The sequence below is a fragment of the Salvia hispanica genome, chromosome 3 (assembly GCF_023119035.1).
Source record: "Salvia hispanica cultivar TCC Black 2014 chromosome 3, UniMelb_Shisp_WGS_1.0, whole genome shotgun sequence".
Lineage (NCBI taxonomy): Eukaryota > Viridiplantae > Streptophyta > Magnoliopsida > Lamiales > Lamiaceae > Salvia > Salvia hispanica.
Genome location: NC_062967.1, coordinates 32832104 through 32847344, shown reverse-complemented (window position 1 = coordinate 32847344; position 15241 = coordinate 32832104). Strand labels below are relative to the sequence as shown.

Below are 15241 nucleotides of genomic sequence, written 5' to 3'. Positions count from 1 at the left end.
AACAGTGGAGTACATTATTTAAATCCAAACTGAGTGAAACAGATAAAAATACGAATATATACAGGCTTGAGTTTCCTTTGCCAATGTTAGCAATAGTTATGTTTAATGAAAATGCTCAAAATCACATAATGGTGAGCAGGAGGCAGAGTATTCCACAAAATACAAGCAAAAGGAGGAGAACAAAATGCAGCAAGCTAACAACAAAAACCACAGCCTATCAAATCCTTCACTATCTACACCTATCCCCCCAAGTCACTTACGACCATAAAACGAACAACCAGCAAAGAACAAACACGAGTTTCTTAACAAGAAAATGTTCGTGACTTATCAAAAGTTTCTTAACAAGAAATCGTTTGCGACTTATCAAATAAGTTTCTCAACAATGTGAGTTTGATAGAACCACTTTTAACTCTGAGCTTCTGTCTGTTAATCTTCATCCAAGATTTCCACATATATCAGAGACAATGTATCAATGACAGGGGCACTACAATGGCTGGAGAGTGCATACCTAGTTCAAGAAGGTTAAATGTTTGCTCATCCTTCCATACCAACTGCAGCCAAAACTTTAGAATCATGCTATATCATCATCTTAAGGAAAGAAAAGATGGGTAGGATTAGGAATATGCATCCGGCCCAAATTCCTACCCTTCTTTCCTCATTAAGCATTTCCATAATATTGACTGCATAACATAAACTATCGCATGCAAAATAAACAAAGCCACAGGGAAACATCAGTTACTATGGCAGTACTGGTTTTTGATGTATTCATATAATACCGCTGTTGTCATTACATAGTAGCTAAGTCTAAGATAATGAGCCAACACAGACATCAATGGTATAGGACAAAAGTTTATGTGATACTGAACTGGTGAAGATCAAAACTTCAACAAGGTTGTTGAACACTGCTTTGCATGCTCAAATCGGACTCACTTCCAGAAAGAGGAAGGAAGACACACTGAAAGAAAACACAATAATCTTTACATCTTCTTCCATGTCTAGCGCCGTGCCAAGATACTATGAATCCATGGATAAGCTATGCTGATATTGGGGATTGGGCAAACGAACACGGAATGCCAATAGCAGAAATCAACATGAGGAATCTAAATAAAATAATGATCTTAAGGATTACAGTCTTGATATAAGAATAAGATGCTCTGATATATGCTTAGAACTGTTGTAAACATGCTACACATAACACAGAAACAGGCAGTAAGCATTGGAAATAGAAATCATAAAGATTTTCCTATGTGACTTTATATCATTATTGTAGGGTAAAAGAACTTACCTCCAACATAGCAGGCAACTAGGAGAAGATCTACTGACAGTAAGATTGTAATTTTCTCAAAACTTATACCAAAATTTTACTTTTCATAGTTTTCATCAGTTTTGATGTCCTCATATACTACCACTGTCATTACATAGCCAAGATAATGAGCAACCACAAAATACAATAGTATAGGACAAAAGTTTTATGTAATACCGAACTAATGAACATCAAAACCTCAACAAGGTTGTTGAGTCTTGCAGCATACTGAAAGAAAATACAATAATCTTTACATCTTCTTCAATTTCTAGCGCCATACCAAGGTGCTATGAATTCAGGGTCAGCTATGTTGATATTGCGAAAATGGACACCAATAACAGAATTTATACCAACATGAGGAATCAAAATAAAAATAATTATCTGAAGAATTTTAGTATTGATATATGAATAAGATGCTGTGTTATACGCTTAGAACTGTTGCAAACATGCTATACATAACAGAAATACAGGCAGTAAGCATTGGAAATAAAAATCAACAAGATTATCCTATGTGACTATATATCATTTTTGTAGGGTAAAAGAAGTACTTACCTCCATAGCAGGCAACCAGGGGAAGATGTATTGCCCGTAAGATTGTAATTTCCTCAAAACTTATACTATCAGAATTTTATTTTTCATAGTTTTCATCATTTTTTCAATAGATTGAACAAAAATCTCACTTACTTTTGCCATACATGTAAAAGTTAATTCCTAACATTGCAATGGAAAGAATGCTCTGTGTTCCTCCAATCAAAATTTCATTTATTAATAAATATAAGAATGAAACTTAAATACAAAATACTATTTATTCCATCCCATTCTACCAACTCCTTTTCTAACCCTGTTTGTGAAATGAAACGAAACCATATCCATCCCCTCACTAAATGATAGGAGACACCAAAAATTCTATAGGAATTATTCCTTTTAATTTTCTAAATTTCTTCTAAGAAAACCTCTTGCCTTTCTACCTGTTGGTCCATTCCATCCCTGCTCCAGCACTAACTTTGCAAAAGATTAACTAAAAAGTAAAAAGACAAACTCTGTACAAAAGATGCTGTCCCCGACCATGACAGCAAGCTCTAGAAGAACAGCTCCAATATATTTGCACAAGACTGCTTTTACAGTTATCTGCAAGGCAAGTTGATAAGAAACAGATGAGCATCTCTACTTGTGCCTGGAATCCTGGATAAAAATTGAAAATTGCATGAAAGGCATCAAAACAAGCAGTCAGTAAAAAATTACTACAAGTCAAAACTGGCTACTTCTATTTTGTACAAAAGCAGAAAGAAACAAGCATTGAAAAACAATGCTATTACAAAATTATTCGGCTAGAGTTGTAGTAAGTAACTTTTATTTTGCTTTTGCTCGTTACACTACAGAAGAAAAAGCTCATTATGACTTATGAAGCATAATTACCACATTTGATATAGAAAACTGAGACTTATCAACCCAGTACGGCACAGCAAATAAACTTTGCTATGTTTGCTTAAAGATGATCCTACAATTGGCATGTTCACACCACAAATGAAATGCCCTGTTATATCTTGACAGAAATTAATCCCAAAAATCAACAACCAATCCATCTCCTATCCATGCCAGACTCCTTAATCGATGATCCCTCCACAGCTGCCGACCAAGCAGGGCTTCAATTCGAAGGCCCTGCTGCTCTGCCTCATAACCATGCTGATGCTTCTCAACTTCTGTGGCAAGCCGACGAAGAGGGAAAATGGCGGTGCGCCACTTGATTTTGAATGAAAATTACCAACACGTCATTACATAACCCAATTGTCTTGACCAATCTATTAAACACACACGTTTTTCCCATTTACATAATGCAAAATAAAGGTTCCTTTTAGGGAACCTTTTTTCCATATCCACCCTGAATTCGAATTTTTCCTATATACCAATGTAGAAGACCATTGGAGAGTCAATTTAACAACACATACAAAATGCATTCTACAGTTTCCTAGAGGAGCGATAATTCACCAAACACATATGAATAATAAAACGACAGAATCATGCACAAATACTCACATGAATAATGAAACGAAGTAGAGAAGCAACATATAATACTATCTCACAACAAATGCAAAGAACAACATGATCAAATTATGAACAAGCACACACACGGACATGCAAGCAATTTAAATGCCACAGATGGCTCATAAACACTTACCAAAAGAGCTCACGCGTCTCTCATCAAGGTATCTCCGTCCGCATCGCGCGCGATCACTGATGCCCATCTCCGAAACCTTCTAATTTTGTATGGCAATTCGCGGCGGCACATTGGGCAATTCTTCTTCCTCCGGAGCCATGGCGCGAGACAATTTTTGTGAAAATAATGCTTGCACGGCGTCACGCTAGCTGCATCGGAGCTAATATCGAAATCCTCCAGGCAAATTGAGCACGGCTGCGTCGACGGAGCTGCTGAAGTAGCGCTACTGATGATAGCAGGAGGAGGATCGTCCTTGCGCCGCCGCGTAGGGCGGGCGGGAGGGGGAGGATGAGGCGCTGCGCAGATTGTGTGGTGCGAGATGAGGTGGCGGAGGTGGCAGCGAGGGCAGCGGAAGGAAGAGGGGAGGGCGGAGGATGATGATGTGTCTGACTCTGCGATCGCGGCGGCTGTAGGGGAAATATGGAAGGGGTAATTGCAGTTGTAGCAGACGTAGGAGCGGCGGAGTGAGGAGAAAGAGGAGGCGACGCCGAATGCCGGAATTGAAAGGAGGATGGGTGGCTCCATTGATGATGTCTCCGCGAATTCTACTCTTTTTTCTTTTTTCTTTTTTTTATTCACTAAAAATATTCACATGGTGATTAGCGTTTGCTGAAAGCGACGTGAATGCAACTCTATATTCATAATTATTAACCTAATAAAATTTCAATCACACCATACAATAGAATTGATTCGAAACTCTATAAACGGACTCGATTCACATCTCTAGCTATTAATTTCATTTGAGCCAAGGGATTCGGTTTTAAGGAAAGCGGGGTCGTAATAGCCTCCACAAGAAAAATCACTTTTGATTTTAATCCAATTTTGTCAAATACACTCGGTTAAAATTATTAGTAGTATGTTCATATTCTTGTCGTTTAAGTTTGGGATTCTACAATAATAATTTCAGTATATTTCGGTGACAACGAAAATCACTTTCCTTTTTGAACCAATAACTGACAGCTTCAGTTCCAAGCATGGGGCGACGCGGAACAATATTTTAGTAGGGACTGTATATTCTCAATTTTAAGTTTTCGTTGTGTTATAGGGGGCCTTCTGGACAACGATTCGCACAAAATACCTAAAAGTTGATAATATTATATGAACAAAAATTGATAATATTATATGAACAAAAATAGAAAATTTTGAACTTGGTATATTTGGGGCTTGATCCCGTTATTGGTCCATCTTTTGTCTGCCAATGGTTCTAGTTACAGGTTTGGGATGGTTTTGGTTTGTTATTTATCGATATGGAATCAATTTTTCACATTGTAGCTCATGAGAGATTTACAGTTTCATAATTGAAACCGTCGGATTCAGATATAGTTTAACCATGCATTCATATTAGCATGAAAAATAAAATAGAATAGATCAAATTCAAAACAATATTGAGTTAAAATGGCCATCACTTTGATGTAATCGAAAAGGTTTAGATAATGTGATAGGAACTAAAGTCCTATTTGATGATGAGTTGATAATACGATCACCAATTTTTTATTTCAATCACATGATATCTATTTGTCTAATGCTCCACTACCATTGTATCGTCATGGAATAAATAATGTTGGTGATTATTTTATGATTTTGGTAGGGTTTGAAAGGAGGTTGAGAGTTTGGATACTTTGAATCTCGCATAGTAGAGAGACAGTGGAGTAGTGAAATGGCAAGAGAGGATTGTTTTGAACTTATTTGTTAAAACTATTGGCTTTTAATTATTAACATTTCGGCTTGTTTTTATAATGATTTTTTTTATCAATTCACTAAATTTTGTATTGTTTATAATGTATATTTAACTATCCAACCACAAATATTAACTATTGGATTAATAAATGAAAAATATTATGCTGAAAGTCATATTATTATCATAACAAATAAAAAATATCATGTGAATTATGAAAGATAAAGAGAAAAATGTTAATTATGTTAATCTATCTATACATATATAAAAGACGAGTTTTGGCATTTGTTTTGAAATATTTATATGTTTTGTCCTTATTCTAAAATATTTATAAGATTGGGACCAATTTGAATATTTTAAGTAACTCTCATGAATATTTATTTAGATATTTTCATGAGCATTTGATTCATTCTTAAAGCACTACAATGACTCATTGGTGGTTACAAATATTTAAATAGAATAATGAGCCTTTAACAAATTTTGTAACCTATATTGTCTTGATTTTATAATTTATGATGTTTTAATTCCATGATCTCTCATGTACTAATTTTGTACCTATAAAAGGCATAGAGTTGTGGATGAAATACACACTAACAAAACATTCTTCATTCTCTCTCAAGCTCTCAACAATATATTGCACATTGTAGGAACACTGTTTTGCTCGATTTTGGAGCCCCATCAAGTTTATAGGTGCCTAGCAGGTTTGAGATGTTATATACGTTAGGAGGAAGTCGTTTCATCTTTGAGGAAAATACGTCAATTCGAGAGCACTAACCGTGATGTAATTTGTCTTGCGGAAAGAGGGTTTTTCTTGACTAATTTTTATTGTAATTTCCATTTCATTTATTTTTGGTTTTTTTCTTTGATTACAATAGTTAGCGTACCGCGTGATATGGTTCCAGAATTTTATTCCAATATTTCTTACGGTTCTTAGATAGGGAAGAATTGTAACATCCTTAACTCAAACATACATAATATTTATCTTCATCTTTACACAATTTATTATTTTAGTAGAGAAATATGAAGGATTGTTTTAAACATATTTTTCAAAAATGTCAACACTTAATATAGTCTCTTTATCATTGTCCAAATAATTGTGTTTGTCTTAATTCCATTTTAAATTTGTTTAATTTAATGTCTTTAGGTGTAAAATGAATTGAGGAGTATATATTTATTGAATTTTTATTATATACTATATAGTAGTATATTTTTCTATTTAAATCTTATATAATTATATTGTTTCTTATTTTAATTAATCGATTAACAATTTAAAATCGTATGACAAAAAAATATTCCTTCGTGCATCGCACGTGGGTTAACACTAGCCAATATAAATGGCGAAAATTGTGTTACATTACAAATTTACTTTTATGTTTTAAATTTAATTACAATTCAATGTCACATGTTATAAAAAATATCAAATTTCATCATTCGAACGTCGTCAGAACATATGCAATTGAGATCTCGTTGGAATCCTTATAAAATTATCTTTAATTTGATATATTTTTTGCGAAAAAATAATTTAAATCAAGAGAGTTACGTAAATTTAAAGTTTTAAGATGATTTTAATGAGAAGCCCGAATAACCCACACCTAAATAGTCCGACAAACCGAGTGGGTTGACCCGAACCCGAGCGGGTTAGCCCAATTGACATCCCTACATGTATATAAAAATTTGTAAAATAAGACTAATTTTATTGATATATTTGTGATAAGACAAAATTAATCTAATAAAAAATGAATGCATGGAAGAAATTACGAGAGAGAAATGAGAGAATCAAATTTAAGAAAGAGGGAATAAGACAAATCATAGATAAAGTGAGATAAGAGAGAAATTAATAAAGTGCATGTATAAAAATAGCCATTGAGGAAAGAGAGAATATAGACAAATCATAGATAACGTGAGATAAGAGCAAATTAAATAAAGTTAACAGCCATTGAGGTAAAAAAAGATGGGAAAATGGTAAAAAGGCAGTACTACGAAAATAGTGAAAAGTACCATCTATCTCAATATTATCTTGTCCGGCATACCAAATGCCACCACATTGGACAACACAAGTTTTAATCCGCAATAATAGTAACAAGAGGACCTGCACATTTTCATTTTCAGCAGTTGGCACAAACTCGTTAGTGGTTTTACTAGTTAAATAAGTTGGAGTGGAGAAGGATGTTTGATGAATGTATTCTGCCCGTTCCCGCTTATAGCTCCGCAGCAATCTGGATGACCCGCGGCTTCCCTAACTCGGTGTATATATGTATATCAAGTAAAAAGTGGCATTCCAATATTGATACTAACTGACGCAGAAACTTCCCAGAGAGACCATGGATCTCACAAGAAAGTCCATCAACGACTTCGTCTGCTACAGGAAAATCATCCAGTGTTATTTCCACAGCTTAACAGAACTGTCATGGCTAGCTGAGGCAACCATTCCTGTCAGAGGTGACTGTGCCAGAGAAGCAATTATATTCTCGTGTGCAGGAACCGTCATGCTCTTGTTCTCTACCATGTTCCACAACTCCAAAGCCTACAAATGAAGGGAAACAGCATATTAGACCAACCGAAGTAGGCAAGATGATGTATATATGTGCTTGAGTCCGGCTTGAATTTGTGTGTGTGTGTGGGTGTATGAGAGAGAGAGTTGGCTACCCGTAGTCCTCCAATCACCAAGAGAGCAGAATAACTTGGATGGAATACACAAGAATGAAATTGGTTTCCATTAGAATTGAGCTCATGTATGCAATCTCCCGAGGCTAATGACCAAACTTTAATGCTGTCCTCACTGACAGAAGCCAACAGCTCACCGTTGAGATCCCAGCAAAGATAGTTGACAACACCAGAATGTCCCTAATGAATCACCAAAAGTTATAAGATGACATATAAATTGCATTGCTCAACCTTAGGCCCAAACCCAAGATGTCAATAGCAAGCAAGAAACCTGGAATGAATGTGTCTGCCTGTCGTTTTCCACGTCAAAGATGGAAACCACCTTGTCTGAAGCAGCTGCCAGTAGATGTCCAGTTATAGGTTGAAACCTCACTTGTGCACTTCCTACTTGCTGCATGCAGACAAGAAAATATATTCAAAATTACAACTTATGAAACTGAAACTAATGGGGATATAGATATTTATAAACAAAAGATAGGAGTTAGATTCCCAACCTTCGACATGCGAGTGCAGGTGAATGGGTTAATACTCCAATAACGTATCTCATTTGAACTATCACAGAAACAAAAAAGATCATTCTTCTTAGGATGGAAGTCGAGGGACATGACATGGGAACTATGCCCGGTGTAAGCTTGAAGACAATAGCTTGGCTGTGCAAAGATAAATTAAACAGAGTAAGTGCCTCAATCAACAGATATGACTTCGGTATATAATCCAGATCAGAATCAGAATGTAGGTTTTTTTTCTATGTTCAACTACATAATACTACATAAATGAATAAGTTATGATTAGAATGTGCCTTGTAGGTGAGCAGGCACATGCTTCAATAGTTTTTTGCCAGCTATCAACAATTTAAAAATTATCAAAGTGAAGGGAAGAAGTAATTACATTAGCCGCATCCCACAATCTAACGGACTTGTCAAATGAAGCTGTAGCAAGTTGAGTAGAATTTGGCCGGAAGCGAACATCAGTAATTAAGTACTGGTGTTCTTCTGGGGTGCTCTCTGTTTGTAATGTATCCATATTCCAAAGAACAGCCTAGTCCAAGGACCAAGAGAAGTGAGTAGAAAAGTTGGGGAACAATGTAACTAAACCACATGATAAATAGCTTAGGCAAACAAATGCAAACAGCACGTATAATGACATGGAACACGTCCAATTTACTGAAACACAATATCTGAGAGCTTAGTCACCCCACCTTCTTGTCGTGCCCGGCACTTGCCAACAGTTTCCCATCCGAAGAAAAATGGCAGCAAGTTACTTTATTTCTTGTTCGAATGCAACCAACTTCTCCAAATGAAAAACCTTAAATAGGAAAAATTATGAGTGCAAGTTATAGCAATAGAAGCTGTATGAAGCAGTGGAAGGCAACATGCCTAGATATCATATCCCACCTTTAGAAGTCTCTGTTTTATGCTCAGTAAGATTTTGTTTTAAAGAGCCATACATATTACCATCGCCCCCATCATGAGACAAGAAGGATTCTACATTATCTTCAAGGGAACCAACGTCACCAAAATTCTCCAAATCATCCTGTGAAAAATAAAATAAAAAACCCAATGTATTAGTATGAAGACTCAATCTTACACAGATTGTGAACTCCACATTGAATGCTCCTAAAACAATAAAAATTGAAATACAAATAAATACTTGGTTAGGTGAAAATGAAATTCAAAATAAAATCAATAATTAATGACAAAACTAGGTCTCACAAGCTGATTTGTAGATGATGCGATTCCACCAGCTCCATCTCCACCATACATCATCATACTCTTTGAAACACTATTAACATTGTGCAGGCTGCTGGCTGTGGTCATCCCATCACCGGGTGTATGCGTTGATTGTGGTGAACCTGGGGAGGGGCCTACCGTATTTCCAGTACCTGTGCTATTGGCAGGTCCAGATGAAGAGTGTTGTTTCCTTTTCCTATTATTCTGTTTCACGACAAAGTGATCATCATTTTATTATGTATGATAAAATTCAGGGGATCGTCAGGGAAGAAGGATAGATGTACATGCGCCATAGGAACAATTAAAACAAATAACAGACAGATTACGCATATGAATTGCCATAACTGAAAATCAGCACCATTCAGATAACTAAATACTGTCAACATGTACCCTAGAATTAACTAACCTGCTGCAATTGCTGCTGCTGCTGCAACTGATCCTGTTGTTGTGAGGACGACTGCTGCATTTGGCCCATTTTCAGCTGCTCAGAATAAGGAATATTATTTTCCACGTACAAAAACTTATACTATATGCCACTAATCATAAAGGGAGTCAATTGTATTATTCTGATTGTAGATAGCACATCTTAACTTAGCAGTTTAAAACTCTATTCAAATCAGCATATCCCATCGTCCTAGACTCCTAGTAAGTATAATGATTTATTAGTATGAAGTAGAAAAATCTAATAAGACAAAAACCTAATCATCTTAAGTAACATATATCCATTAATCCCGTCATTGAATGGTAAGGCTAGCAGCTGGTTGTTAAAATCAATATAACCAAAAAGCCGGAAAAGGAGAAGACGATTTAACCCCCTTTCAAAGCTGTGTTGGCAGCATGCTTTACAAGCAAAACCCTATTCTTTAGCTGAAACTATAGAGACATAACATATACTCATCAAACCTCAGAATATTCTATCATCACAAGTGCAGATATTAGTTTACAAAAACAATTCTTGTGTTACAAGTGAAAAAGGTACACTTTTAACTAAAAATTACTAGTATACTAAGCAAAATAATTTACACCCAACAATCCCATCCGAACTCACCCACCCACAGGGTACCCTCAGCCAAACTAGAAAATTAAAGATAGAGTTAATACTTCACGACTTCACATAATACCAAAAAATCTAAGTGAGGGACCAAAACTACTGTGAGCTAGCACTGTATATGGTTTCTAGAATTCCACCTAGATTGATGGTTTTCCCATTGGTACATATTCAGGCTTGATTTAGAAAATGATTTCCAGAGTCCCACAGCAGTTTCAAATGCTAAAACAAAAAAATTGAAAATCTAGCATGATGAAGGTTCAAACGTCAAATTGTGCTATTTAGAATTTCTGAGACGGTAACAACCTTAGGTGAATTGGACTGCACAGGGGAGCAAATAGATCCATCATTTCTTGGAGGTTGACCATCTTTGGCATTAAAATTTCCCCTTGGCACTCCTCCAAATCCATAGTTAGGCGAATTTCCAAGATTCCCCTGTGCCTGGGCCTGTGCAAGGGCTTGCTGCTGTTGTGATGCCAAAAGGAACTGGTTTTGGGTGGACAGGTTGGGTTTTTGCACTTGCAAACCCAAACTTGGCCGTAATTGATCAATTCCCTGTGTGATATTGTAAGCATCAGAGCTCAGGAGATTCCTATAGGTTCTTCATCAAAAGAACAGAATACAAATAAAGCACAGCAAACTCACTGTCAAAGGCCAACCCTTCAGTGGAAGACCAGTGACTCCTTGATTTAATCCTGACACAGTAAAAAGATTAAGAAAGAGCAAGAGAACATTTGCATATAATTTTGAGCAACATAAACTTTGATGCCAGATGGAGCTTAAAGCAATCCTAATATGCCAGAAAGGAAAATGGCAGGAGCAGCTCATTCCCTTTCAAGATGTTATAACAAATACTCAATGTACATACTGCTTACATTTTACAAGAGCTTGTCATTGGCATGGAAAAAGAGATTACATGAACTACTTCATGAAACACTAAGATAAAAAAAAAGGATATTTGGGGAGGTCAGTAATGATACCTGCACCACCCAATCCAGACTTTGACTGGAGAACCTGCCCATAAATTGATGATGGGTCCATAGGCAAAGATTTTTGTGTTGCGCCCAAGTTAACTTCCCCTTTATTGTCCTAAACAAGACAAGATTACATATTTGTTCTCTTAATACAACAGAGCAAAACTAAGCATCAAACAATAAATATGGTTTTGGTACATACAGTAGCCAGTTGAGGCCGTCCTTGCATTTGCTGCAAGGCTGCAGACATACACCCAGAGTTGCCTTGTATCAACTGCCTGCATCAACCATAGGAAAAGAAACTAATTGTTAATTTAAAAACAATATAATAACTTCAAATTCACTGGTGTTGAATTTGGCTGTATCAGTTTTACCCTTGCTGACCAGAAGCTGATTTAAGAAGTGCCATCCTATTAGCCTCAATGAGGCCTGGAGATGTCTCTGAATCCATGGGGTGAGGATGCTTCATCCGTTCTTCATACATCTTCATGGCCAATACACTGGCAGATGGCTGGCCCATCATCCCATCAGAATTCATGGGACCACCAAGCGGTTGATGATTAGGATCCCTTCTCTGTAACTGGGCAGTGCGTTGCTGCATGAGTTGCAACTGCTGCATGTGAAGCTGCTGTTGTTGCTCTCTTTGTTTAAATTGTTGAGTCTATGTTTAGTTGAAAAAATTACAAGAATCTCTTAAATGGTGCACTTCACACAAGCAACATGGTGCAAGTTCATAACGAAACTGAATAAGAGCTGCAAATTTTGACAAACCTCTATGTAAGCTGCAGCTGGTTCAGAATGCTTCTCGTTTGTCCTTGCAATGAAAATGTCCCAGAAAACAGACCACCATTCAAAAAGAAATCCTCCTGGGGCATCAATAGCTAAAAACAAAACCTAGTTGTTAGAAAGGAAGATAACATCCACTATTCCATATCTCTAAAATGAGGAGTCCAACGCAAGCAACACGAAAATAATGCAGTTGCATAAGGTCAAGAATCAACAAAAAGATTCTTATCCAACAAATAGCTAACATATCCTTACCCACGGGATCTGTAGCAACTTTTCCTTCTGTCATGAAAGCTTTTGCAGAATCATGCAGTTTTCTTTTCAATAAATAGTCATGAATGTATACATCGAGCCTGTCAAAATATTATAGGAAGTGTGAGTCTTATCACCGGTGCTTACTAGCAATAACATATTTTGAAGCTGAAAGTCCATTTCAGCAGGCAAAATAATGAGCATAAAACAGAGCAACGGAGCCTGTAAATCAAGCGATAATGCTACCGTTGGAAAGAACAATAAATGGGAATAAAGGAGATAATGTATGAACAACAACAATCCTTACATTTTATCAGCTTCCCAGTTACTTTGAGCCATGATTTTATTTTAATTCCCTCGGAGAATTGACTCCTCGAATATACCTTAATCAAGTACACCTGCAAATACAATTTAATCAGCAAACCCGTTAACTCAAAACAGTAGAAACAATCACAGGAACTAGAAACCCTAATTCTGCGCCCAAACTCACAAATTAGAGAGATCAAACCCAGCAATTACGATCCATGAAAGATCCCGATCAGAACTCGACTTCAAACTAAATTTACATCACAATTAACAGGAATCCAGTCCAATAAGATCTCAAATAAACAAAAATGGTCAAGTTGGCATACTTATTTCCGAATTCACTTCACAAAACCGCAGACGCTTCCAATCTCATCAAAACTAGTCCCTCGAATCACCAGAATTCCGAATCTCAAAACAATCGCGATATCAGTCAATCAAGCTTCACCTTGCTCACTCAAACACTCCGAAAATTGTACGCCTCTCAATTTCATGCTTCTCAACAACAATTTAAATTTTAATACCTCGTTCCAAAAGCACTAGATGATTCTAAAATCAGATAAAACACAAAAAAGTTAGCAGGATTACAGAAATTTTATAGTTCATGAAGTCCAGTGCGAAGAAGGAAACATAGCTGACTAAAAGAGTGATGAGAGAAAAAAAATCGGCTACGGGAAAGAAAAAAATTAGCTGGAAAGCGGTTGGGATCTGAGCCTGAGCTTTGGGAGGGGGAATCAAATGCGGGGGTTATAAAGGTGCGGAGGCTCGGCTGGAGGCTCGTTGTGGGGACTCCGTTAAATGGGAGGCTCGGAGGAGTAGGAATGTGAACGCGTTATATGTCGAGCATCTTTAATGTTAGTGAAGTGGCAGTGGAGTTTACACACGTGGGACCACTGCTGACCTGCTGGGGAGAGATGTTCGATGTTTAAGCATCTTGATTGCGACGCGGGTATCACTGTAAATGCTGAGCTGGAATGGAAGCAAGAGTGTTGAATTAAATATATTATGTTGCCTCGTTTCTTCTGACCCAAGTGGCTCGGGTGTAAGTAGTGTGGGACTCCGAGGCTTGGATTCTTTTTTCACTCGAAATATGTTCACATCTGGAAATTTGGAATGTTATAAATATAACTAGTTATTCTCTTTTAAGGTCAAATTTTGTAGATGAACTAATAATTAATTTTTGAGTCTGGATGGAATTTTGATAAATGACTTGGTGGCTCTTATGTATACAATAGAATTGGGTGTGATGCATTGGTTTAGTTGAATTTGCAGCGGCGTATTCAGAGATTTTGATCTGGGGTACGAATTATACGATAAATAATTATAATATAAATAAAATAATATTGAATATAAAAATAATTTAAATAGTAAGCACTTTTTTATATGAAGTATGAGTTGTACTAACAATATTTCCTACGGCCCACTTTAGAAGTTCCGATTTATCATTTTAGTTCGTCCCATATTAAGAGTTTCGGTTAGAATATTCCATAAATGATAATAGGTCTCACATTCCACTAACCTTATTTCAATCACATTTTATCATAAAATTAATACTATGTAAAAATGAGCCTCACACTCCACTATCTTTTTTTATCAATTTTTCTTTACATTTTTTAAAACGCGTGCCAAACTCAAGTGAGAATCTTAAAATGGGGCAGGGGGATTATTACCTAAAATGTTAAAAATAAGAATTTCATATTAAAAAATTAAAGCAATAAAATGATAAAAATAATAGAGTATAAATAAAGCAATTAAAATAAATAAAATAACAAACATAATAGGGAAAATCAAAATGATTAAAGTGCAATAAACAATCTTAATGTCTATAAAATAAAATATTAGTGCAAATTTTTACCTAACTAAATAAATTAATTACTGTAGTACTACATTACAGAAACGAAAATGTTTGTAGGAGTGCAAATAATTAACTAACTAAAAAAAACTAATCACTACATAATGTAACAAAAATTAAAATGTTAGTACAGAATTAAAAAAAAAAAACACATTCGAACATAAACATAATTTTAAAAAATGAAGGAGAATGCATAACAAAAATGAAAATGTGAGTATAAAAACAAAAAATAATTTAAACATAGTAATGAAAAAAGAAAAAGAAAGAAAAAGAAGAATAAAAATTGAAAGATTTGCTCCAGCAGTGGATCGAACTCAGAGCACCGGAAGGCATTTTAAGCAGCTACCACTGAAGCACCGTGGGTTTTTATAATTCTCACTAAACCCAATGACATGAACCGTTTCTCTTTGATGTGTCACCGGTGGTTTGTCGTTGAGGG

The 15241-nt window shown here is 35.9% G+C and overlaps 1 protein-coding gene and 1 long non-coding RNA gene across 4 annotated transcripts; both read right to left on the bottom strand.

Moving 5' to 3' along the window:
• Positions 1–709: 709 nt before the first annotated feature.
• Positions 710–4185, bottom strand: LOC125212738. The gene is made up of 2 exons (XR_007174769.1): positions 3480–4185; positions 710–2431 (listed from the first exon to the last, which is right to left on the bottom strand). It is a non-coding gene; the product is annotated as an uncharacterized LOC125212738 (long non-coding RNA).
• Positions 4186–7264: 3079 nt separating this feature from the next.
• On the bottom strand, positions 7265–13667 carry LOC125214464 (transcriptional corepressor LEUNIG_HOMOLOG-like). 3 transcript variants are annotated; one of them, XM_048115503.1, is made up of 19 exons: positions 13539–13667; positions 13280–13445; positions 12955–13045; positions 12651–12748; positions 12381–12490; positions 11984–12270; positions 11812–11887; positions 11616–11724; positions 11281–11330; positions 10942–11190; positions 9994–10068; positions 9570–9791; positions 9252–9390; positions 9056–9162; positions 8746–8895; positions 8352–8507; positions 8129–8248; positions 7840–8037; positions 7265–7717 (listed from the first exon to the last, which is right to left on the bottom strand). In XM_048115503.1, the coding sequence occupies exons 3-19, from the start codon at positions 12984–12986 to the stop codon at positions 7574–7576; spliced, it is 2322 nt and encodes a 773-aa protein (XP_047971460.1). In that variant the 5' UTR covers positions 12987–13045; positions 13280–13445; positions 13539–13667; the 3' UTR covers positions 7265–7573. The 3 variants fall into 3 exon arrangements, with proteins under 3 accessions (XP_047971460.1, XP_047971461.1, XP_047971459.1); XM_048115504.1 differs by adding an exon at positions 13138–13203 and having other exon boundaries at positions 13280–13660; XM_048115502.1 differs by having other exon boundaries at positions 13280–13660.
• Between the last annotated feature and the right edge of the window lie 1574 nt (positions 13668–15241).